This window comes from Apodemus sylvaticus, chromosome 3 (genome assembly GCF_947179515.1).
Source record: "Apodemus sylvaticus chromosome 3, mApoSyl1.1, whole genome shotgun sequence".
NCBI lineage: Eukaryota > Metazoa > Chordata > Mammalia > Rodentia > Muridae > Apodemus > Apodemus sylvaticus.
In genome coordinates this window covers 171564846-171589864 of record NC_067474.1, presented here as the reverse complement: position 1 = coordinate 171589864, position 25019 = coordinate 171564846, and the positions used below count along the sequence as shown (strand labels likewise).

Below are 25019 nucleotides of genomic sequence, written 5' to 3'. Positions count from 1 at the left end.
AAGTCAGGTTGTCAAGCTCAGCCTGTGAAGTCAGAAGACGTGAGGGTCAGAGATCAGTAGGGTGAGAGCTATTACAAGAAGCAAAGGGGTAAGAAGGTCCAGTACTGTTGGGTACATAGGGTAAGGCTAGTCATAAAGATTAACACGATAAACAAGAAAGAGATTTTATTGGTGCTATGTCCCTGTGTTCCCCTCTGAGCAGCCAGAGTAATCTACCATCCTAAGAACCTTTATCTGCTGTCTTGGGTAGAACCCCACCCTTAACTGGCTATCACTGTGTTACCTCAGTTCCTTCGCCTACCTTCCCACTCTACAACTTCTCTCAGCCTTATCTTCATTCAAGCTCCCTTTAGTATCAGGAGACAATCCTTCCATAGGATGCTATCAAATTTTATGTATATCCTGTCTGGGGTTTTTGGAGAAGATCCAACCCTGCTTCATAGATCCCACATTGCAGGGGCCTCAGAAACTATCCCTGGAGGTATACCCTAGAGCAATGGTTTTCAACCCCCTTGGTAAACCTCTAGCTACAAAAATATTTACATTATGATTCAAACAGCAGCAAATTTTCAGTTATGAAGTCACAATGAAAATAATTTTATGGTTGGGGATTACTACAACAGGAAAAACGGTATTAAAGGGTTGAAGCATTTAGAATGTTGAGAACCATTGCCCTAGAACCTATTCACTGACTTGGGCCAGACCTACACAAGCATCAGGGATCAGGGCCTTGGAGGCCCTAGCCAGCCAAGTATGCCTTTCAATAGGGCAGAGTTCTTAGACTGCCTCTCTCTAGTTTTGAAGACACTTAGTCACCTCACCTTGGCCTAGACACATCCAGAGGGGCCTTGTTACTTTAACACTTACTGTAGAGTCCTTTTCTGCTGCTCATTTTTATTTATGACCAGACAAAAGGCAGAGTGCCCATTTAAATTAGATTTCAGATAACAAATAATTTCTTCAAACAAGTACATTTCAGGAATTTCATGTAAATTCAAATTTAGCTAGACTCCCTGTAGTTTTTCTTTGCAAATACTATGTTCTATTATCCAGCTCCTTGCTTAGTGCCCACTTATCCGCCACCCTGAATCTCTACTCTCTCAGGTATGGAAAATGTCCTTGGCCTTAGTCAGTGGCTGGACCCTTAGGTTGAGTGTAAGTAAATCAGTACCAAGGACACCGGTTCCTTCCTAGATGCCTTAGAAGACAGGGATCAAAGGGTAGAGAGAAGAGCAACATCTTGTCCTTGTCACCTGGGTTCATCTTCATACTCCATGCCTCACCAGGATAGCTTGGCTCCTAGCAGCTGGGGTTTGAGCTGGAACTGGGTCTTGGTTTGCCATTATGCCCTCTCCCAACCTGACGGCGGAAGTAGCGGATAGCAGAGATGGTGCCAATGTTGGCCAGCAAGACTGTAAGAGAAGCAAAAGATATCCTGAGTGCCAGATCTGGCTATTTCATTGCCTTCTGCCTGCATAACCCAGTCTTCAAAGGACAGTGTGTCGGAGGTATGTTAGCAATGACAAAAGCAAGGTCAAAGAGAGCCTGAACCCCCCCATGTACCCTGCATTCCTGCTGGCCCAGCAGATAGGGTAAACAACTATAGAAACAACTATAGCCCCTAGGTATTCTAGGCATAGAACCCTTATCCCAGGACTTCCAAACCTGTTTTCCAAGCATCTGGGGCATGTAGATCTGAGGTTCTCACAGCCCAAGTAGCAAAGGCAACAAACACCAGGCACATGTCATTTTGGCTGAATGTAAATGAAGTAAGGGGACTCCGTAGTTCCCCTAAGAAAGAAAAGTACATTAGATGCTCCTCTCTGAGACATGCCTCCCATAGAATACCACCTGTCCTAGACAAATCTTTTGAGTCAGACCTTCCCCATGACTTCTCTTATTTAAGACACTGGCTAGCATGTGATAGTTGAGTCAGAACAATTTAGGAGATTTGCCTTTTGGGTCTTCTGTTCTCTGGTCTGTGATGTGGTTTACAGAGGAGAATGGAGATATTTTTCTCACTTTGCCTCAAGCAGCATGGCCTGAGTATGAATGGGCCCCCTAAAAACTAGAGGAAAGTCCCTGATGGCATCTAGGACTAGATTTAGGATAGTGGCCAGTGACAAAGCCCTGAGCTGCCCATCTTAAATGTGTCCTGGGGTAGTTTAGGAGGTTTCCCTTCCTTCACGTAGATCCCAGAGCATGAAAGAGCACACATACATACAAGCAGCCGATCAGGATCATCCCCTGCCCCTCTACCATATCCTCTTACCCTAGCTCCCTGGGCAATGTGTTTCAAGGAACTGGATGGGGCTGGGACCTGATAAACACCTACCTGCCTTCCTGATTGTTAAGCTAAGGTGTTCTGCTGTAGGTGGAACAGGCTTGGAGGATGCCTCAGGCTTGGAGGATGCCTCAGGCCTTACTTCCCTGGAAAGCTCTGAGGTCTGCATCCGGATATGAGTGTCTGGAGGCTGTCTGTTCCCAAATCCTTCTTCAGTGAAGAAGTGTTCATAGACCTCAGGGATGGAGATAGGCACCAAATTTTCAGAGGGAACAGGTGCCACAGTGTCTGCTCTCGGTGCTGAGACTGGGGAATGTCCCCTCTGACATCTTGATCTTTGGGCTCTGCTATCCCGGAAAAAAAACTCGCATGTGTCTGGCCACTGGACTTCATCCAGGGCTTGGCTGGCTGCCTCCTCATCCTCTACATCTTCATCTTCCTCCTCAATGGTGTCACAGAAGAAGAACTCATAGGCCTCAGGGAGAGTCACTGCAAAGCAGCTTCCAGGCTCAGCCTCTGCAGATACAGAGGATACAGGAGGAGGCAGGTGCTTGAGGATCCGAGGCTGGGGTAGTCGGGGCCCAACAGCCACAGCGTCCCAGGCTACAGAACCCCCACGGCTTCCTGCTGCTGTCCTAGGAGTTGGGGGCCGGTCTGGGGTTAGGAAGGATGAACCTGTAGGCCCACCTGACCCTGATTCTTCATGGCTGGGTATAGCCATGGAAAACCGTACTTTCTTCTTCTTGGGGGCTCGGACAGGACCTAGACAGGGCTCTCCTGAAGAGTATCCTGAGGACCCTGCTGGGAACTGCCCTACTGGCTTCTCAATGTTTCCCCCTGGAGGCACAGTCACACCTGTATCTACCATGGCAGCTTCAGCCTGGGAAAAAGAAGGCATAATAGGTATAGGTACGCTCTCTTTAGACTCAGTCTTTGAAACAGAATGAGTCAAATCTGTACAAAGCATATCCACTGAGGCAGGCACAGAGGGAGAAACTTCTGGCTTGATCTCTGAGCCTGCTGCAGATAGGTCCACATGCAATCCAGGTGTGTGAGCGGATGCAAACTCAGCCTTGCCCAGTTGAGACATAGAAGCAGGTGTAGACAAAGCCACGTCAGGCTTAGAGGCAGGTGTAGACTGATTCGTATTGGGTTGACATTTGAAGGCAAGTGTGGACAAAGTCATTTCAGGCATGAAGGGATGTGTAGACGAAGCTGTGTCAGACTGAGGCTTGGAGGCAGGTTGAGACAAAGCCACGTAGGGTTGAGGCTTGGAGGCATGTGTAGACCTATTTGGTGTGGCCATGGAGATATCTGGATGGACTTCCTGGACAGGTTTGGATACCACATGTAACACAGCTCTGGATGTTTTTCTGATCTGGTCTGTATCTTGTTCAGTTATCAGAATAGGTGTAGAAAGATCTAAGCCTGAATCCTGTCTGTCCAACTGTTCAGGAATATTAGAGCCATGTTCAGTAGCACCTGTGGAGTCTGACTGTGGCTTATCCTGCTGGACTTTTGCCATTAGTGTCCCAGACATAAGAGTCTCCTTGGGCCTGGTTTCTGTAAGCTGTGGGGAGCTCATCTGGATAGTAGCAGAGTCCATAGATCCAGAGTACTTGGTCCCCTTGGCACCTACAGCACGCCTCTTCTTACGACCAGGGTTCCTCTGTGAAGCTTCAAGGTTGTCAGGGGGACTCTGAGGGATGGCACTGTGGCCAGGGGACTCAGGACTATGAGGGGGTTTACTGGGAGAGCTAGGGGCAGGGCCTTGCAAAAGCCTCTGCATCTTGTCTCCGAAAGTTGCTGACCCTGGGAAGGACAAGGCCTGGCCAGGACAGACACTGTCTGAGCTGGAGAACAGAAGGGCTTCTGACTGTGTGTACGTGCTGGCTACCTGATGACTGGCCTCCAGAGCCAGAACAGGCTCACACTGAGACCTGCTGACCAGCTGCTGAGCAGCCACGTCCTCCAAATCACAGCTCTGTTGTCCCCTCCCTTGGGAAACCAGTTGCCCAGTGAAGAGGGGTGGGGGCCCAGGAGGGCTGCTTCCACTGCTGTCCCCTTGGTCAATGTCACTGGACAAGAGCTCGTCACCAGAGGCCAGGTCAGCCTGAACGAGGCCACACTCATCAGCAGTGGCTGAGAACTCGGCCCATTCTCGATCACTGAGCTGGACACTGTACTGGAAGTTGTCCATTGCACATCAGCAACAATGCTGGAGTGACAGCAAGACTTTGGGCCAGGCAGGGTCTTCACAAATCCAGGCTCCATGCACTAAGTAGCACATGCTGCCACCATCCTGTCTGATCTTGTAGCACTTGCCCCCTCCCTGGCAGTCCATTTCTATCTGTAAGAACCACAGGACAGACTTTGCTTCTTCCAGATTCTTCTACCTCATTCTTCAGAGTTAGAAATCTACTTCAGTTTCCCCTATTTTCAATTCAACTCCAAATAACAGTACTATGACACACTGTCACAGACCTAAAATGAAATATGATTTCATATTAGTAAAGACCAGTGTTAGTCATGTTTGGATAGTGTTCCCTCACATTTCTGAGATCTTTCAATGGAACTGATTTCCCTTCTCCAACTTTGTACATAGTGTCCTGCATCAAAGACCACACACCAGAGATCAGTTCTCTGTGATAGTCATTCCTAGCCTCCCCAGCTACCATCACGGGCAGCTAACAGAAGAGAATCTATAGTATCCAGCAGGTGGCTAGCCTTCTGGACGATGACCTTCCACCAGCCTTGACTGAAACAAGTTTTCTGAGCTTACCAAGGTCATGTTGGTACTGGCTAGAGCCTACTCAAAAGTTTGTAAAAGGAAAAAAAAGTTTGTAAGAGGAACCTAGGCCAGAGGACACAGAACTTAAATAAGTACTCCCCTGAACCCCAGCAACCCACTCTGGCTGTCCTCAGGGTCTGTACTCCAATCTATCCCTGCCCTGCTATCCAAGGCCCCATTTTGCCCTATCGGAATGAACCAAGATGTTCTGAGCTAGCCAAGGCCTCCAGTTTCTGACCCCCAAAGGAGTCATAGAATGCGTCTAGAATGAGGAGAGTAGGAGGTCATTGTGATTGGAACAATCCTGAGTGAGAAAAACCACTGGGAGCTTCCTATCTATCAGCCTTTCTCTCCTCTCTAATCTCCTGGAGAGGCTATGGTAAAACTTTCTGGCCATTTGGATCCCTAGACAGAAGAAAGGGGCTAAGTGTATCTTACCTGGTTCTCAGCAGCCAGCTAGTGCCGTGGAGCTTTCATCTAGAGGCCTGTCCCCAAACAGCTAGGTGCTAGGCTTCTTAATGCAAGCTCCACCCCTACTTCCAAAAATATCCTGTCCCTGGGATCACTTATGACTCGTGCCAGTCTCAGAGCCAAGCCACAAATAGATGGCATTTGAGGGGACTCCAACAATATGAAGGACATTTTCCTGGTATGGGGCCAGCACTGGGGGTTGGCATTAGCTAAGGTCACATCAGATTCCAACTAGAGAAGACTGCCATATGATTCGCACTAGGCAGGTCTCCCCTCCCAAGAAGAAGGAGACCCATGCTTCCAGCTCATTATCAAACTTCAGTCCTACTCCACCTACTACCTAAATGTCTCTAGCCCAACCTTGAAGACTATATTGTTGACCTAGATCTGACATCCAGGGCTCATGGAGCCTCCTGGGCATTGCTAAACCTGCCAGTGCGACTAGAAGAAAGCAGGTACATTCACTGTTCTTGTAAAGTGTGAAGGGCTCCCTACATAGGTATTGACCCTGGACCTCAAAAAAATTGAGCAAAGTCAATGAGACAAAGTATAGTCTGTTGTGAGAAAAGTGTATTTGTTGGATAGTCAGTACTAAGACAGGGTGGACACTCTACCTCAAAAAGACATGAGCATAGCAGGGCAGTAGTAGTGCACGCCTTTAATCCCAGCACTGGGAGGCAGAAGCAGGCGGATTTCTGAGTTCAAGGCCAGCCTGGTCTACAGAGTGAGTTCCAGGACAGCCAGGGCTACACAGAGAAACCCAGTCTTGAAAAACAAAAACAAAAAAAAAAAAAAAAATTAAAAAAAAGAAGACATAGGCAGAGTAACCAGCATCTATGCTGAGCTCCTTGCTAGGTCCCTGAGCACCTTTCTAAAACGGGCACTAAGAGATCTTTCTAAAGGGCATGAGACGAGACGGCTCAGCAGTTAAGAGCACTGACTGCTCTTCCAGAAGTCCTGAGTTCAATTCCCAGCAACCACATGGTGGTTCTCAACTATATGTAATGGGATCTGATGCCCTCTTCTGGTATGTCTGAAGACGGCTATAGTGTACTCATATACATAAAATAAATAATTCTTAAAAAAAAAAAAAAAAAAACCTTAAAGGGCATGATATACAGAGAAGGTAATTTCCACATAGCCAACACACAACAGAACAGGATCCTTGAGCTCTGCTTATTTGTTTACTTAACACTGCCCAGGCTGACCTCAAACTTGCTTTGTAGTTAGGCTGGCATCAAATTTACAATTCTTATATATTAGCCTCCAGAGCTCTAGGATTACAGGCATGTACCACCATTCCTGGATACTGCTTATCCCCTTAAAGACATATTGTTATAAGCTGAGCATGGTGGCTCACACCTTTAATCTCAGCACTAGGGAGGTAGAAACAGGTGAATCTCTGTGGGTTTGAGGCAAGCTAGGTCTACATAGCAAGCATCAGGACAGTCAGGACCACATAGAAACCTCCCTCACATATATATACATACACACACACACACACACACACACACACACACACAATATTATTGCTCTAGATGTGGTTGTACATGCCAGTTATCCCACTTAGGAGGTAAACCAGAAAGATCATGAGTTTAAGGGCATCCTCAACTATGTACCAACTTCAAGGCCAACTTGGGCTACATAAAATTCTATCTTAAAAAAAGGTGGGGGGAGACTTCTTTGCCTGCCTCAAAACCCATGAAAATAATCTTGCTTTACTTTCCCAAGCTACTGGTATTGGTGTGTCAAAGCACACTGGTTTGTTCCCATATTAGTCTAGGACACCCAGCATCGTATCCTACAAAGATAGCAGTGTTACTCTATCATAGCTTAGGAGGTGCAAACATGTGGCTCTGTGTCCACGGAAATAGCAACGAAACATTTTATGGACTTCATGAAATAAAACAGCTCTGGAAGTCTGGGTTAGAGTGGTGGATGTTATGATCTGACACTGACTTTTAGACAGATGCTTTGGTCTTCACACTTAAGAATGGAGGGTCAACAAGAGGAAAGTGGGACTAGGATAGAAAAGGGTCTTACTGTGGAAGAGAAGAGAAGGCTTTGCTGAAACAAGTGTACATGAGTTGGCTCAGCCTTCAGAAAGAAGCCCTTTCTTCCACTCACACCTCAACTCCAGAGCCTTCTCTGTGAGAGTTTGGGAACAGATGTTTTTCCAAGGGAAAGAATATGTAAGTATTCTCAGTCTAGGTAGGAAGATGGCATGTTCATAGTACAGATAACTGTAAAAGCTGCAGTTAAAGATAGTGACAGCAGCTTGGTCAGGGGGTACAATAGATGAGCTGGCAAAAGGAAGGATGGCCTTTACAGTCCTTGGAAGTGTTGGGGGGGGGGGTACCTTGAAGAAGACCAAACTGAAAAGGGGCAAAGTGCCCCTATAAGCCACAAGAGGGCGCCAAAATTCTACTGTCAAAGGAAAGAACCTACTTTCTGCAAGTTGTCCTTTTGTATACACACACACACACACACTTGCACAAATAAATGTAGTTTTGATTTTTAAAAAATATTTATTTTAAAATAGTCTTACTGAGCTTAACACAGGATAAACTGCAAATGTTTACTGTATACAGTGCTAGACTTTGACATAAATATTCAGCAAGGATGTCAATCTCCAGAGAGCCAATTGTCCTAGGGATTCCTTCCTTCCCTTCTTTCAAGGTACCATTGCCAGCTTTCTGTAACTATAAAGTGAGTCACCTTGTCCAGAATTTTATATAAATGGAATCCTATGTTGCAGCATCTGACATCAGTGAGAGTAAAAGAGAGATGAATTCACCAGTGGACTAAAGTCATGATAGCTCCTGGAAGGCTTCATATTAGGTCCAGTTTGTGTTTTCATTTTATACTCTAAACCCACAAGATAGGTTTAACAAGCAAACAAGATTTTACAGAAGCATACTGTCAGCAGGTTGTTAAGGGCAGCAATCTGTTACTGTATCTATTTCTCCAGCTCATTCTGTTCCAGGTAGCAAGTGAAGTCATTCTTGGCAAACAGGCAGTACAAGTAGTGCTTTAGGAAAATTACTCAATAAATCAGTATCTAATAACTGGTCTTTTCTACCTTATTCTACTTCATAGACAGTATATATTTGCACTGTGGGAAATTAAGTTCATCCACACAACTGCATTTATGGAATATTTTTGAGACAAGATCTTACGTTGTAGACCACAATGATCTCAAACTCAAGGGAATCTTACTGCCTCAGACTCTGGAGTTTTGAGATTACAAATGTGAATCCCCTCAGCTGATTTACATTTATCATGTTTAAAACCTGGGGGTCAGGTGTGGTAATGCATACCTTTAATCCCAGCACTCAGGAGGCAGAGGCAGGCAGATCTTTGTAAATGTGAGGCCTGCCTCATCTAAATAACACAGTTCCAGGCCAGCCAGGGCTATATAGTGACCCCCCATGTCTCAAAAAAATCTTTCTAGTTTTTTAACAATTATTTGTATGCTATGTTACTTGGTGTTTTGCTGGATGTATGTTTGTGTGAGGGTATCAGAAGCCTTGAAACTGGAGTTACAGACAGGTATGAACTGACCTGTGGGATGCTAAGAAGTGAACCCAGATTCTCTGGGAAAGCAGCCAGTACTTTTAACCACTGAACCATCTTTCTAGCCCCAAATTCTATAGTTTCTAAAGACAGCATCTCGCTCTGTAGCTCTGGTTAGTCTGGAACTTGCTATGCAGACCAAGCTGGTGAATTCAGAGATATGCCTTGTGAATGCTGAGATTAAGGTGTATACTACCATTGTTTTAGCTGGTCTTGGTTCATCTTGACAAACTGGAGTTATATGAAAGGAGGGAAACTAAACTAAGAAAAATAACCTTCATAAGAGCAGCTACAAGGCATTTTCCTAATTAGTTATTGATAACAGAGCCCAGGCCATTATAGGTGGTTCTATCTCTGAACTAGTTGTCCTTGGTTCTATAAAAAATAGGCTGAGCAAGCAATGGGAAGCAAGCCAGTAAGCAGCACCCACTCCCCCTAACCCCACCCCCACCCCATGACCTCTGTATCAGCTCCTGCTTTCAGGATCTTGCCCTGTTTGAATTCCTGTCATGACTTCAATGATAAAAGTGCTGTGTAAGTATAAGCCAAAACCTCTTTCCTCCCAACTTGCTTTTGGTCATGGGTTTTGTCATAACAATAGAAATCCTATCCACACCTAGCAATTTTTACACTTACTTATTTTATATGTCTGTGTGGACATACACATCCCATAGCATGCATGAGGAGGTCATTGGAATTGGTTCTCTCCTACCATTTAGGTGCCAGGGTTAAAACTTGCAATCACCCTTACCCGCTGAGTTAACTCACTGGCCATTGCGTGACAAAACTTTTACTGGAGAGACACAACACACACATCACTGTAGATAGGGAACCCTAGATGGGGACAAACTAAAGTGCAGATACCACCAAAGTCCAACCTGATAAACCAATGAGCTTTATTGGGGTTACTTACAGCAGACAGCTACTTGCATTAACAAAGTCCACTCCAGCATGAATGACAGCTCACAAAGCTAGGATCAGCTTAGTTTGACTTAGCATCTTATTTGCAGCTTGTTTCTCCTTGTCTAAGAAGGACTCTCAGCTTTGATTGCTTACTCTGGCAGGGAGAGATCTAGGGACTCTGGTCAGTTTCAGGGAGTTCCTGAAGCTCTGAGTTGTTTACTTCCTGTTTAAAGAGCTTCCATGCACATCAGAATGTTTCGATCGAGAAAGAAACTGGTTTTTTTTTGGTTTTGTTTTTGTTTTTTAAATTCTTTTTTTTTTTAAAGAATTATTTATTTATTATATGTGAGCACACTGTAGCTGTCTTCAGACACACCAGAAGAGGGCGTCAGATCCCATTACAGATGGTTGTGAGCCACCATGTGGTTGCTGGGATTTGAACTCAGGACTCCTGGAAGGGCAGTCAGTGCTCTTAACCGCTGAGCCATCTCTCCAGCCCGAGAAGGAAACTTATATAACACTGACCCACTTTTTTTTCCTCCCTCTTGCTCTGGCCTGTAGGTTTTTTTGTTTCTCATTACAGATGGTTGTGAGTCACCATGTGGTTGCTGGGATTTGAACTCATGACCTCCCAGAAGAGCAGTCAGTCCTCTTCACCACTGAGCCATCTCACCAGCCCCACTAGCTCACTCTTAAAGGTTTCACTACCTTCTAGTAGTGCAATAGTCCAAGGGATAAAGCCCTCGTGTATGTGGTCTGCAGTTTTCTTCTTAGTCTGTAGTTTTATCTTTTCATTTTAAAAAATATCTTTAAAAAAAGCCCCTCTCCTTCTCCCCTCCCCCTCCTTTTCCCAGTCAAGGTCCAACTCTATAGTTAGAGCTGGCTTCAGGGCTGGGAGCTGGTGCAGCTGTGAAGGCCAGCTGCTGGCCCAGCATAGTTTTGGGTGCCGGCTGGCCTCGCCTGACTCGTGGTGCTTAGAAGAAAGGTGGCAGTAATGCTAATGCTGGCAAGCAAGTTGAAGGGTGCTGATGGTCTCAAAGGATCCTGGACATCAGCCTCCACATCTGACTCTAATGGTTTCTGTGAGAGACAAGTTGCTTGTTAAAGAGGTTGCAGAACTTGAAACTAATTTACCTTGTACATGTAAAGTACATTTTCCTGGCCCAAACAAGCTTCATTGCTTTCAGCTGACTGTAAACTCGGATGAGGGTTACTACCAGGGCCGAAATTTTCCATTTGAGACTGAAGTTCCCGATGCCTATGACATGGTAAAATGCTTGACTGAAATCTGGCACTCCAACATCACAGAAACAGGGGAAAGTTACTAAGAGAACATTCAATTGATGGCACTGGCTGGGCTCCCACCAGAACATTAAAGGATGTTGTTTGGGGATTAAACTCTTTATTTACTGATCTTTTGAATTCTGATGATCCACTGAATATTAAAGCTGCAGAACATCATTTGTGGGACAAAGTGGATGAATACATCACACGCCATGCCAGATTGTAAGAGGAGAGATCAAAGGTCTGCGGACTTGTCCCAGTTGTCTCTGATGTGAAACAGCTCAAGGTAGCCCTCCTCCCCATCCTCCCTGTCAGTCCTTTGGGCTTGTTCCAGTCCTGTGACCATGCTGTCCTGAAGAAGACCCTCCTGACTATCCACTGTAGGTGGCAAACAACATAATATAGCAAGAAAGTGTGTCTGGGCCTCAAGAGAGTTGTCTGCTTCCATTAACATGTTTACTGAAACTACCGTCTAGGCTGTCTTGTGGAATTCCTCCAAAGTTGTAATGAACTCACCACTGAAGCACTTGCTTCCTTTCCCCCAACAATCGGTGTCTTGCACAAGTGATATAATGACATGTTCCGTGTAACTGGCAGATTGGCAATAAAAAACCCGCTATAAACTGTGATTAGATGCATATTCTCTTAGATTCTTCCACGAATGCTGACCCTACCTAGATGTGAAGCTTCCCAGAATGCATAGTCATTCACTGTAGATCTTACTGAAATGTGTATTTTATTTAATGTAAGTATATTTTGGAACAGATTCATAATTTGTACAAAAAAAAATCTGGCTTCAGAACTAAGAGACTCCTGAATTAGCCTCCTAAGTACTTGGATTACAAATATATGCCATGGGGCTGGAGAGGTGGCTCAGCGCTTAAGAGCACTGACTACTCTTCCAGAGGTCCTGAGTTCAAAGCCCAGCAACCACATGGTGGCTCACAACCATCTGTAATGGGATCTGATGCCCTCTTCTGGTGTGTCTGAAGACAGTGACAGTGTATTCCCATATATAAAATAAATAAATCTTTAAAAAACAAACAAGCAAAAAACCAAATATATGCCATCAAGCTTAGGAGGTAGAGACAGGAAGACCTCTGAGAGTTCAAAGCCAAACTGGTCTACATTGTAAATTCCAGGACAGCCAGAGCTACATTGTGAGAACCTGTTTCGAAACAAACAAAAACAAAAACCTAAATGTATACCACCACCCATAGCTGAAGCTATTACCTTCCTTTCCCTGCCCTCACACTATATAGCTCAGAATGGCATAGAACTCAACAGACTAGGCTTACAGAGATCCACTTGCCTCCACCTCCTACCTAAGTGCTGGAATTAAAGGTGTATCTCAACACACCCAGCTAAAGCTCCTACTTTTTTGTTTTTTGAGACAAACATACAAAATGTAGTCCTGGCTGTCCTGGAGCTAAGTAGGCTGGCCTCAAACTCAAAGATCTTCTTGCCTCTGTTTCCCAAGGGCTGGAATCAAAGGTGTGTTCTACCATACCTAACCTGAAACACCTTTAAATTAAACCAGTATGTCTATTTTCCTATTCTACAGATGGTAGATGGGAAGCTTCCTGTTGACTCAAGTGACTTCATCCTGTGAGTGCTTAGCAAATTGTGATGAGGGCCAAGTATCCAATTGTCACCCTCCTACCTCCATGGTCATATATCAGGCCTTCTGCTAATAGCAGCCCAAAAAGTACATCTGAACCACCAGGTAGGTGTTATGTCTCTGTGGTAACTATACAGAAAGTGCTCATCTTCCCATCATCGAACCCATGACCCTGAGATTAAGAGTCTAATGCTCACAGGGTGGTGGTGGCACACGCCTGTAATCCCAGCACTCTGGGAGGCAGAGGCAGGCAGATTTCTGAGTTCAAGGCCAGCCTGGTCTACAGAGTGAGCTCCAGGACAGCCAGGGCTATACAGAGAAACCCTGTCTCGAGAAAACCAAAAATCCAAAAAACAAACAAACAAACAAACAAAAAAAGAGTCTAATGCTCTATTAAGTGGTCCCTTCATTTTTATTCTCTAGTTATCTCTGAGGAGCTGTTCTCAGAGTCAAACCCTGTGACTTCTTTCATACCCCATAGCTTCTGGGTGATTTTAGGCCTGAGGCCTGTAATACAACCTTTACAGGACTATACTAGTGTTTACAGCTTCTGTTCTTTACATTTTTTTCTTAATGGATTGTATAGAAATTATCTTCATTGTCACATAACAAAAACTAAGCTACTAAATGGAAAACATTTATGATCTCACAGTTCCTGGTAGGAGCTATCAAAGAGTGACTTTGAGAGTCTCTACCTGGTATGGTTTCAGCTTAGACTCCATCATTGATATTGACAGGTGATTACTGCTCTGGTGTGTTTTCTGTAGAAGTAAGTTCTGAAACCAAAGGAATGAGTTGCCCCTCTGTTGCTGTAATTAATCAATGAGAGAAGACTACTAAAAAATAGGTTCAAGTCACTAGACCGTCTTTATTAGCTGGTCAGTGACTACACTGGATGTTCAGGACCCCACTGTACTCCCAAGTCTTTCTCAGATTGAATTTTTAAGCACATGTGCACACACATACCATCTTAAGTTGAAATATCTCAGACAGAAACAGAATTACAGAAGCCCAAAAACAAGTTTAGTAGATTTAGGGGCTTTCCAATAACTGAAGAACTTGATGGATTAGGTCTTTGTATTTATTTTTTGGTAGGTGGCGCCTATGTGCTGAGTTTCATGGGCCGAATGGTACTTCCATTATGCCATCAGTTGTGCTAAGGTCTGGAGGCCTGTTGTAACCAATGTCCGGCATCCACTGATCCCTTTGGTCCAGAATAAACTACAGAAGACAAGAAGTATGGCAGGTAAGCTGGGTTCTGCTTAGGAGAATTACTGCTCTTTCCAGAATGCTCTTCTGGAAGAGATTCTGTAGCTGGCCTTTGACTACTTTATGGATTCTTCTTTCTTCCACTTTTTAACCCTCTAAGACTAGATAAGAGAGAAAAAAGGAGAGAGAGGAAACGAAAGAGCTCTCTGAATAAAGTTAGGGGTTGTAAAGGGGCTGTTATGGTTAGACTACTTCCTGCCAATTAGGGGCATTGAGTTCCTTGGGGTAAGTTTGATCAGGATATATAATTTCTTTTCGTGCACAACTCCTTAATAAGCCTTAACCAACAATGACCAACAACAACCAACAAACCATCCACCCTGCCTCTCAGAGCCCTAGCATTTACATACCATCTGGAATTCTCCAGAATTCCAAATGTTACACAACCACAGAAACTATCTGCAGCTGGCAAAAACCACACTTCTATTAGAGAACAAGGCAAGTTACAGTCAACTACTGTGAAGCAGCCTCACAGTTACACACCTGAGATTAAAACAAAAACATATTCTTATACTATTTCTGTGGTTTTTTTTTAAAGATTTATTTATTTCATGTATGTGGGTATACTGTCGCTGTCTTCAGACATACCAGAAGTTGGCATCAGATGGTCATTACAGATGGTTGTGAGCCACCATGTGGTTGCTGGGGATTGAACTCAGGACCTCTGGAAGAGCAATCAATGCTCTTAACCACTGAGACATCTCTCCAGTCCTATTTCTGTGTGTGTGTCTTTTTTTTAAAGAAACCAAAATTCCAAAATTGTCACTATAGGGCCAATATGACTCTCTTCCTAGTTCCCTCATAGGTGACACTTCCCCTGGCCACATGGAAAATACCTTTTCCCCCCTCCTCCTGAAGGTGAACCTAGATATAAGTACCGTGTATACCTTTCTGCAGTAAGCAGTTCCTGCCTCCCACACAGAATCTCCTGCTAAGAAAATCCTCCAGTTTGTTCCTTAGTATGACTGTCCTCCCTCCCTCAGATCTGAAGGTTACAACACTTATCCTACATGGCACATATTGTTTAGGATCACTGGCTCCAGCCCCTGGAAATTCAGGAAGATGAAAAGCAGTGGGGGAAGCAAGGGTGCTAAGTTTAGCAAAAACTTTCAGCTTGATGCAAGAATATCCAGGGATAGCTTATTGAAGGAGGTTGTAGATCAACTTGTGATCGAGTTACTTCATGGCGACTTGGGTGCAGCTTCCATACCACTTACAAGATACTCTGCCCGCTGAACTTGAGATGGGGCCACACCTTACACAAGGAAATCAAAGCACTCAGAAGCAACTCTTGAGGATAAAGAGACTAAATAGCATAATGGTGACTTTGTGGAGTATGAATGCCCTAGTCTTTGTGTTTGGTATTTTCAATAGCATTCAGATGCCAATGATCAGGATAATGGAGAAAGGAACTCCAATCTTCTCCTACTGGATGTGCATCAGGTCTTTGACTGCTCATGAGTCTCTCTTGAGTATTGAATTTTTCCTTACAACTATTTAATTCCCAGAAATAGTGACTCTGATACTTATTTATTAATAAATGCCTAGGCCACAAGCTCTGTTCTCCAACTAGCTCATAACTCAGTTATCCCTTTTATTCTAAGCTGAATTCATCTACGTGGCTGGTTTCCTCTCCTTGTCTTTTTACTTCCATCTCCTCAGCATTATGGGGCAAATCTCTCTTGTTCCTATTTCCCAGAATTTTATCTCTGCCAGATGTCCCACCTCCTTTCTGCCTCAGCTCATTGGCCATAAGCTTTTTTTTTTTTTTTAAAGATTTATTTTTTATTATATGTAAGTACACTGTAGCTGTCTTCAGACACCCCAGAAGAAGGGGTCAGATCTTATTAGGGATGGTTGTGAGCCACCATGTGGTTTCTGGGAATTGAACTCAGGACCTTTGGAAGAGCAGATCAGTGCCCTTAACTACTGAGCCATCTCTCCAGCCCGGCCATAAGCTTTTTTATTGGCAGGTGATGCTTCCATATAGTTACTCAGTACACTTGAGTCAAGGGATGATGTGTCCTTGCCAGCCTCTCACAAAGGAATCCCCTGCCTGTGTTGCAGGAAAGGGATTTGAGATGGGAAAGGGGAGCTCAACTTGGCTAGAAGCTGTTATCTTTATGTTTAACCATGAGAATAAGCAGAATCCAAATAGCCAGAATTGAGGTTTCATGGCAGCCAAGGTCATCCCTCCCCTAAGTGCAGCACAAATCAACACAAATCACCTTACAGAGTCTAGAGAAGAGTAGGAAATTTATTATTATTATTATTTTTTTTTTTTTTTGGTTTTTTGGATTTGGTTTTTTCTTTTTTTTTTTTCTTTTTTTCTTTTTTTGGTTTTTTGAGACAGTGTTTCTCTGTGTAGTCCTGGCTGTCCTGGAATTCACTCTGTAGACCAGGCTGGCCTCGAACTCAGAAATCCACCTGCCTCTGCCTCCCAAGTGCTGGGATTACAGGTGTGCGCCACCACACCCGGCTTGGATTTGGTTTTTTCAAGACAAGGTTTCTCTGTATAGCCCTGGCTGTCATGGAACTCACTGTGTAGACCAGGCTGGCCTTGAACTCAGAAATCCGCCTGCCTCTGCCTCCCAGAGTGCTGGGATTACAGGCGTGCACCACCACCGCCTGGCTTATTATTACTATTATTAAAGACAGGATTTCACTGTGCATCCCTGGCTGGCCTGGAATTCACAGACCTGAAACTCACTATGTAGACTAGGCTGGCCTCAAACTCACAGTGATCCACCTGCTTCTGCCTTCCAAGCATAGATTAAAGGCACGAACCACGATGCCAAGTAGTACCACAGCTAAGGAGATGGTTCAGTGGGTAAGAGCACTTGTTCTACAAGCATGGAGAACTGGGTTTAAACCCATGTAAAAAGCTAGACATGATTGCCCTGCCTGGAACTCCAGCATAGGGGATAGGGGACAGAGATTGACAAATTCTGAGAGCTCACTGGCCAGCCAGCCTACATGAGAGGCTCACCTTTCAGTTCAATGAGAAATTTCTTTCATTGTTTTTGTTTTTGTCTTTTGAGACAGGGTTTCTCTGTGTAGCAATAGTTATCCTGGCACTTGATCTGTAGAGCAGGCTGGTCTCAAACTCAGAGATTTGCCTGCTTCTCCCTCCTGAGAGCACTGGGATTAAAGGCATGGACCACTCTCACCACCACAACGGCATCCCTCCACCATCACCACCCATCACTACCCACCCCACCTCTGGCAGAAGACATTCAATGTCTTGCTGTTTGCTCATGGATACATACTAACACATGTGTGTGGGCACACGCATGCATGCATGCATACACACACACACACACACACACATTTTTAAATCAGGACACACACCCCCAATACTTCTCACCAATCACCTTGCTGCTTGGTGAGAAAGCTTGGTGACTGTCACCTTCTCGGCTGTCCCCTCTTAGAGTACCTATTATATCCAAGGGCAGTTGCAGACTCCACCACTAACCACTGCAAAGCCAACCCTGGAGTGTGAGGGGCTACATCCACATCCTTATATGCCCTGGCTAGATGAAGAGCTTGGAAAATGATCTGGGTCAGGGATGCCAGCGCTAGGAAGTGGTGCTACTGAACCATACCATTTAAAACAAAACAAAAGCGCCACGCGACTCTGTAAATAAGTATCCTTTGGTACAGTCTAGGCCTCAAGCCTGCAGTTGTAGGACAAGCCACACTTCACCGCTGCTACAGCCTCTAGGTTCAGCGGTCCAGGTCTGGCCCAGAGACCCCGTCCTGAGTAGAAAGTTATTGGAGTCAGCTGTAGTACACCACCAAAAGCGGGAGGCGGAGCCATCAGCAACTGGAGCGGCACCTGGGTTCCAGCCGCCAGGTGGCTAATTAAACAGGAGCACACGCCGGCAGGGACACCCTCACATCCAGCCAGGAAATAGATCATCTTGCTGAGGCACTCTTTGAAAGAGCCCAGTACTTGCTCAGGATCTCAGGATTGGCAAAGCAATCTTGCTGAGGTCTCAGGGTTAGCGTTGGGGAGTAGCAAGAGTGGGAATCTGTTCCTGTGGTAGTATCCTACACACATCTCTCCTCCACGCAGTGTCACCCACACACCAGCTGTTACCCGGCCATGTAGGTTCTGCAGATATCTTGCGGCCATCTCCAGGTTGTCAGCTGTCCCTAGTTTTGTGAGCTGGGAGCTCTGGAGGCAGGAATGCAGGATGAGTGGCAAGCCAGGGAGTTACCCTACCCTCTGAATCTTAGGCTCTGGGGGCCACAGTAAGCCCTGAGAACTAGACTTTTTGAGTGCTTCATCCCAGCCCCCACTCACATCCATTCTTATGCGGGAGTTCAAAATGACCGTCTGGAGCAGAACCATGTTCTCCAGCTTCGAGGACTATTAGGCAGAGTAGCGGTTGAGTCCGGTGTTCCATTGTCCCTCCCTCAACCTTGCGGATTTTTGGCAGCGTTGTCCCACTTGTCTGGGGTCCCGCTAGTGTTGGTCAGAGTTCAGGAGAGGGTTGAGACTCTCGGCTTTCCACAGTGCACCTAGTGCCCTAGCGAGCACAGAGTGGAAAAGACTGAATCTCGAGCCCGAGCTTTGAGCGCTTAAATAAAGCGCGCGGGGGTGGGGGGTGGGGGGTGGGGTGGGGGGGGCGGGGAGCGGAGGAGCCTGTGAATCCTTCTTGACTTCAACTCCCACACTCCTCCCAGCCAATGGGAGAGCCAGCCTCCATTCCGGCCTGCGGCCCGCCCTCTCTGCTTGTTACGTGTAACCAACCCCCCCAAACCCCCCCCCCCCGGAAAGATCCACTACAAAAGTGAACTTGAAGTCCACCATCAGTGGACAGTGCACGAAAAGGAGGTCTTTGGTTAGAGTGGTGAACTAAGCGGGCGGAGCGGGGCAGAGGCTCCTGCCTCACTTACTTTCAGAGAGGAAGCACTGGGGGATATGGGATGCAGTTCATGATCACCTCGTAGGAAATCCAGAAGGAAATTTCTCCAAAGGCTAGAAAACAAATTCTCAGGACTGTGAAGCCAGGACCCATTGCGTCTCCTCGCAGTCCTACCCAAGACTCAATCAAGTCAGTATCAAGACAGCCACTTCTCTGCTCAGCTGAACATAATTTGCTCATGTGCAGTGTTGTTTTCAGCAAGAAGCCTGTAAAAAAACAGAAGCCTTGGAACAAGCTTTGGTAGAAAGATGAACCAACACCAGCCAACATAACTAGAAGGAAGTCAACTGGTCCAGGCCACATGATAGGTGACATCAGCTGATACCACAGGGCAGCGGAAGGATAACTTCATGCAATGTAAAGATAAGGATATCAGTGGTGACAGAAACTAGATGGGATGATGTCATGGTGCTAATGATGTATTCTGAATTACCCCATTGCTAAGTCCAGCAAAGAAGAACTCAAAAAGTTAGGGCAGTTCTCAAAAAGGTGGGGCATAGTTGCACATGCCTTTAATGTAGCATTCAAGAAGCAGAGACAGGAAGAGCTCTGTGAGTTTGAGGCCAGACTAGTCTACAGAGTAAGTTCCAGGACAGGGTCTCTACATAGTGAGACCCTATCTCAAAACACACATACCCCCCAAATTATGGCATATTCAAAATCTTTCTGTTTTTTTCAACGGAGAATAAGAAAAACAGGGCCATTATTATTTTAATGGTTGCTATTGTTTTCATTCTGAGTTACACTGCAAGGCATACAGACATTTTGTACTCAGGTTACTAAGCACAGCATAGCCTGGCAGCTGCTTCCATGTATTCATTTAATGGAGGTGGCCTGAGACTACAGTAGGGGCTAGATGCCCTGTGGTTCAAATCTGGTTTAGTAAGCCACAGAAAGTGGCTAGCTTGTTGAGTTAGAGAAAATGGCACTTCTTGTTTGTTTGTTTAAGACAAGATTTTTCCTGTGTAACCCTGGCTGTCCTGGAACTTACTCTGTAGACCAGGCTGGCCTTGAACTCAGAAATCTGCCTGCCTCTGCCTCCTGAGTGCTGGAATTAAAGGAGTGAACATCACCTTCAGCTTGAAAATGCTACTTCTATTGAGTAGTTCCAAAGCCTTCACAACTGGTTCTTCAGAGAGATGGAACTTTCAAGAGGCCAGATAAGGGAATGACACTTCCAGAGTATTCTAGAAAGGGGATGCAGTGAAGAAGGGAAGGGATACGTTAGGGACAGCAGGATAGAGGCTTCTGGCCCCAGAATGGGTCTGGAGAGCTTCGAGCAGCTTCTTTGAACGACAGAGTAAGTCATCTGGTACAGGAAAAAGGTCTTTATCTGCTTAATGTTTGAGGCTGATCGCTGGAAGATAGTCTCCTGAAAAGAACCATACCTAGGCACCTGCCCAGAAGCTGTCTCTTTTTCTCTGAAGTCAATCCTAGTCTGGTCCTAGTCTACACCTAAAAGAGTTCTGCTTCTCAGATCTAGGAAGCCCTTTTATGATCCTAGTGCTAAACTGTCCTTTGATAGCCACTCCTTCCAGGACTGGAGATGGGCAAAGAACAGATGTCCAACATCCCAGACACCCATACCCATACCTTCTATACAAGAGTCAGTCCATGTCTTGGGGTTGACAGGAAGACTGGGCTGTAATTTTCACAGCTATGGACCTATGCTGAGCCTTATGAAGGAGTCTGTGTGGAATCCCCAGGATTTCTGCCTTCTGCAGACTCAGACAAGCAGGAGGTATAGAGGGAAGAACCCTCAGGAACCCCATCCCCTCTATGGTTGCCATACTAATGGTTAAGATTAACTTGTGAAATGAGCTGTCTTTGTTATATAAACATTGGAAAAAAATAAGATCATACTTCTTTCATTTTTTAAATATTGGGCTGGAGAGATGGCTATGTGGAAAGTGATTGAAGTAAACATCCAGCATTAATCTCTGACATGCACAATCACACATATGCATACATACAAGCAAAAAAGATAAATAAAATTTATTTTCTAGTTCCTTCTTCTGAATTTCAAGGGCACCTGCACTCACATATACACAATGCCCTCCCCCAATACACTGTATCCACATAATTTAAACTAAACCTTAAAAAAAAAAAAATCTGAGTTTTCAATATAACTCAGTTGTTAGAGCACCTATTAGCATGCATGAAGCTCTGGGTTCTATCCCCAGAACTGCAGAAAATGGCATAGAAGATGCATGACTAAAATCTCAGAACCTGAGCAGGAGAGACATAAGTACCAGTTTAAGGCCAATTTTAAAGTGAGTTTGAAGCCAGCATGGACTACATAGCAAGACTACCTCAAAATACAAACTCATCTGACTCAATGTATCTTTATGTAATGAAAAGAATCATACCTAGGTACCTTCCCAGAAGCTGTCTATCTTTCTCTGGCCCTAGTCTATACCTAAAAGAATTCTGCTTCTCAGATCTAGGAAGCCCTTTTTATTTTCCCAGTATGGTGTATATTTGTTTCTTCTCATAGTTTTTCAAGACAGAGTCCTGGTGCTTGCTTGCTCTGTAAACCAGGCTGGCCCTGAACACAGACATCCACCTGCCTCTGCCTCCCCAGTGCTGGGATCAAAGGTATGCACCACCACCCAAGAGACAATAAGGTCTTCTGTTCTAGGACAGCAATTATTCTAAACTAATAACCAATAGTAGTGGTCTTTGGGCAGTTCTGATTGTTACTATGTTATGCAGTTTCTGAATTAATCATTATGACATTTTCCAAGATAACTAATTTCCAAGCTAACAAACAACAAATAAGTTTTCTATTATTAGTTCCTATTCTGACTTTTACATGCCTTGTGAAGGACCTGAAGTGCTGGGTGCTTAGGGAATTTTAGAGCACACAGACTTAGTTATGGCTTTGACCCTTGAGAGCCAGTCCCTTTCCTTCCCAACTACAGTTTCTTTTCATTCAGTTTTGTTTTTCACACTCATCTAAAGTATGCCTTAGGAAAAGGAAACTGAAACAGAAAATAGCTCGGGTTTCTGGAGACTCCGCCTCTTCACACTCACAGCTCACACTTAAAAGAGTTGACCCAATCTCTGACTGTGGGAGTAAGCAGCCAGAAGCTGAGAGAAGCAGACTCATTAGTTCCAGGGGACCTAATACTAGAGCCTACAGCAATGGTGAGTCCAACCTGGGACAGAGGCAGGTGGCTTTTATTCTAGTTGACTTTACTCTGTTCCTTGATAGGGTCTTCCAGAAGCAGATTAGTCACACTGTGGGAACAGTATATAGTTGTTCAAAGCTCACTTCTGGGGGTGGGGGAGTTCTTTGCTCAGCTATCAGCTTTAGATCCCTGATCCCTTAGGGCTGGACCCAGCAGGCTATCTTTGTGGCTGAACTGAAACAATGTGATGGTTGTGGAAGGCTGACCGTTTAGAAATGAGGCCTCTGTATCATACAATACCTGGACAGTCCCCCTGATAGATGAGAGGGTGGGGATGGGACATGGGGGCTGGCCCTGTGACCAGTGCTTTACATGTAGTAACTCCCAGCCAAAGTTGCTAAACCACTGGGGGCCTGAATGACCTTCTCACAGGAGTCGCATATCAGATATCCTCATATAGAAAAATCAGTTATGAAGTAGCTAATTTTGGGGGCTGGAGAGATGGCTCAGCGGTTAAGAGCACTGACTGCTCTTCCGAAGGTCTTGAGTTCAAATCCCAGCAACCACATGGTGGCTCACAACCATCTGTAATGAGATCTGACGCCCTCTTCTGGAGTGTCTGAAGACAGCTACAGTGTACTTACATATAATAAATAAATCTTTTTTAAAAAGAGATTTATTTTAAAAAATACTTTTATGGTTGGGGGTCACTACAACTCAAGGAACTGTATTAAAACATTATATTAAGAGTCATAGCATTAGGAAGGTTGAGAACCACAACTAAATCCATGTGATGCTTGCAGGCCTGGAACCTAAAAGTGAAGATGCTGGCAGGTAATGAGTTCCATGTGTCTCTGACTAACTCCACGACAGTGTCAGATCTGAAGAAGCAGATTGCCCAGAAGATTAGTGTGCCAGCTTTCCAGCAGCGCCTGGCCCACCAAGGTGGTGAAGAGCTACAGGACGGTGCTACCCTTTCTGGGCTGGGGCTGGGTCCTGGCAGCACAGTCATGCTCATGGTACAGAACTGCAGTGATCCTCTGAGCATCCTGGTGAGGAATGAAAGGGGCCGCAGCAATATCTATGAGGTCCAGCTGACAGAGACTGTAGAAGTGCTTAAGCGTAAGGTGTCCCAGCAGGAGCAAGTCCGTGAAGACCAGTTCTGGCTGAGCTTCGAGGGAAGACCCATGGAGGACAAAGAGCTACTGGGGGAGTATGGCCTAAAGCCCCAATGCACAGTGATCATGAATTTGCGCCTGAGGGGAGGAAGGGACCACTATGCCTAAGGCCCCTATCCAGAGCCAATGTTGGTTATAAAAGATGATGCAATAAAAAGTTCTGCCTCCTGTTTGCTTGTCCCTCTTCAGAAATGCCCTTTTATCCATGGTGACAAGGCTCTGGATTGCCAAGAGGCAAGGATTTCACAGTTAGTGCCTAGTGAGGAAATTCCCCTTCCAAAACCTTTGGGGAATTAATTCACTTCTGGAGAAAGACACTTTTTCTAGGACCCAGACCTCAGTCAGCCCCTAAAAACTTCCCCATGTCTACATGTGGCTCAGGGACAGATCAGGCCAGTTCCTACCAGTAACAGGATGAGGCTTCTAATGGGACCAGTTAACTGCTCTGATCCTTTGGAAACTGTGAAGGAATGTTCTTGGACCTATCTGGGTAAGCTGTGAAGGAGGGTGCCCTGCACTAGTCCACAGAGGGTAGGACAGGGTCTTACCACTCAAATTAGTCACCTTGAATCCTGCCAGGGTCCTGGTGGTGGAGTCTTTTTTTTTTTTTTTCAAGACAGGGTTTCTCTGTGTAGCCCTGGCTGTCCTGGAACTCACTCTGTAGACCAGGTTGGCCTCGAACTCAGAAATCCGCCTGTCTCTGCCTCCCAAAGTGCTGGGATTACAGGCGTGCGCCACCACCGCCCGGCTCTGGTGGTGGAGTCTTTCTCAGGAGGAAGAGCTTCTGTCACACTTCACTCTGGCTTCTGGTTCAACGGCCTATGGTCCATACACAGTCTTAGGAAGATAGAATAGTGTCTTCTCTCTTTCCTTCAACCTTCTGTAGGTCCAGTGCTAGCTTGGCTCCCATGAGCCTCAGTTTATACCCTATACCTAGCCAGGCCAAATTGGGGAAGCTCTGGTCCACAGAGGGAGAGATGGAGGGGGCGGGGACGTGGTAGGTTTTGTAGCAAGTCTAGAGAAGACAGCCTTAGGTCGACAAGGAGCATCCCACTGCCCTACCCCACCAGGGGCGTGGTGGGCGGGTCTGAGCGCAATTCAGAACACTCACCGCTAACCCGCCATCGGCAGGGGGCGTAGCCCTACTGGGCCGCCGTCGAGCCTGTGGTGGTACCGGTACAGCCGCGGGAAGCTCTGTGAGCAGTCCTAGCGTGAGGCCGACCCAAGGGGCTGGGGAACGGAAGGTCCAGCTCCGCTGGCCTCTCCTGTCCAGAGAGCGCTGCGGCTCTTGGAGCCCGGGCGAGCCCCTTGGAATTCCCAGCACGTCGCCCCTCGATTATACATTAACCTGATTTCAGCTGCATTTCCTGGTGGGAGGATAGTTTAGGCGGACGGGGGAGGGGCCCCGGCGCCACGCCTTCCCATCCCCCAAGGCGGCCTGCCACCCACCCGGCCGAGGCCCCCGCCCCAGCTCGGCGCCGCAGTCTCCGGGCTTTGTTCGCTGCCCGCGCGGGTCGTAGGGAGCGGGGGCGGGCTGAGCTCCCGGGGGGAGGGGCGGTGCTGCCCAGTTCCCG

The 25019-nt window shown here is 45.8% G+C and overlaps 2 protein-coding genes and 1 pseudogene across 3 annotated transcripts; 2 read left to right on the top strand and 1 right to left on the bottom strand.

The window, feature by feature from the left end:
• Nucleotides 1-150: 150 nt before the first annotated feature.
• Nucleotides 151-24997, bottom strand: Perm1 (PPARGC1 and ESRR induced regulator, muscle 1). Of its 2 annotated transcripts, XM_052178445.1 has the most exons (7): nt 24557-24997; nt 24010-24264; nt 19105-19339; nt 18509-18734; nt 2336-4768; nt 1666-1791; nt 151-1412 (listed from the first exon to the last, which is right to left on the bottom strand). In XM_052178445.1, the coding sequence occupies exons 5-7, from the start codon at nt 4482-4484 to the stop codon at nt 1300-1302; spliced, it is 2388 nt and encodes a 795-aa protein (XP_052034405.1). In that variant the 5' UTR covers nt 4485-4768; nt 18509-18734; nt 19105-19339; nt 24010-24264; nt 24557-24997; the 3' UTR covers nt 151-1299. The 2 variants fall into 2 exon arrangements, with proteins under 2 accessions (XP_052034405.1, XP_052034406.1); XM_052178446.1 differs by lacking the exon at nt 151-1412 and having other exon boundaries at nt 1628-1791; nt 24010-24997.
• LOC127680447 (NEDD8-conjugating enzyme UBE2F-like) lies at nt 11020-11535 on the top strand (annotated as a pseudogene).
• Isg15 (ISG15 ubiquitin like modifier) lies at nt 22138-23615 on the top strand. The gene is made up of 2 exons (XM_052178457.1): nt 22138-22283; nt 23071-23615. The coding sequence occupies exons 1-2, from the start codon at nt 22281-22283 to the stop codon at nt 23551-23553; spliced, it is 486 nt and encodes a 161-aa protein (XP_052034417.1). The 5' UTR covers nt 22138-22280; the 3' UTR covers nt 23554-23615.
• Nucleotides 24998-25019: the final 22 nt, after the last annotated feature.

Excerpts from the sequence above, each read along its gene's own strand:
- Perm1 (XM_052178445.1), bottom strand. The coding sequence starts at position 4,484 with ATGGACAACTTCCAGTACAGTGTCCAGCTCAGTGATCGAGAATGGGCC. Across the intron at positions 1,792-2,335 it reads CTTAACAATCAGGAAGGCAG|GGGAACTACGGAGTCCCCTT; the intron begins GTAGGTGTTTAT and ends TTTCTTTCTTAG. Across the intron at positions 1,413-1,665 it reads CCCAGATGCTTGGAAAACAG|TCTTGCTGGCCAACATTGGC; the intron begins GTTTGGAAGTCC and ends CTTCTCTTACAG.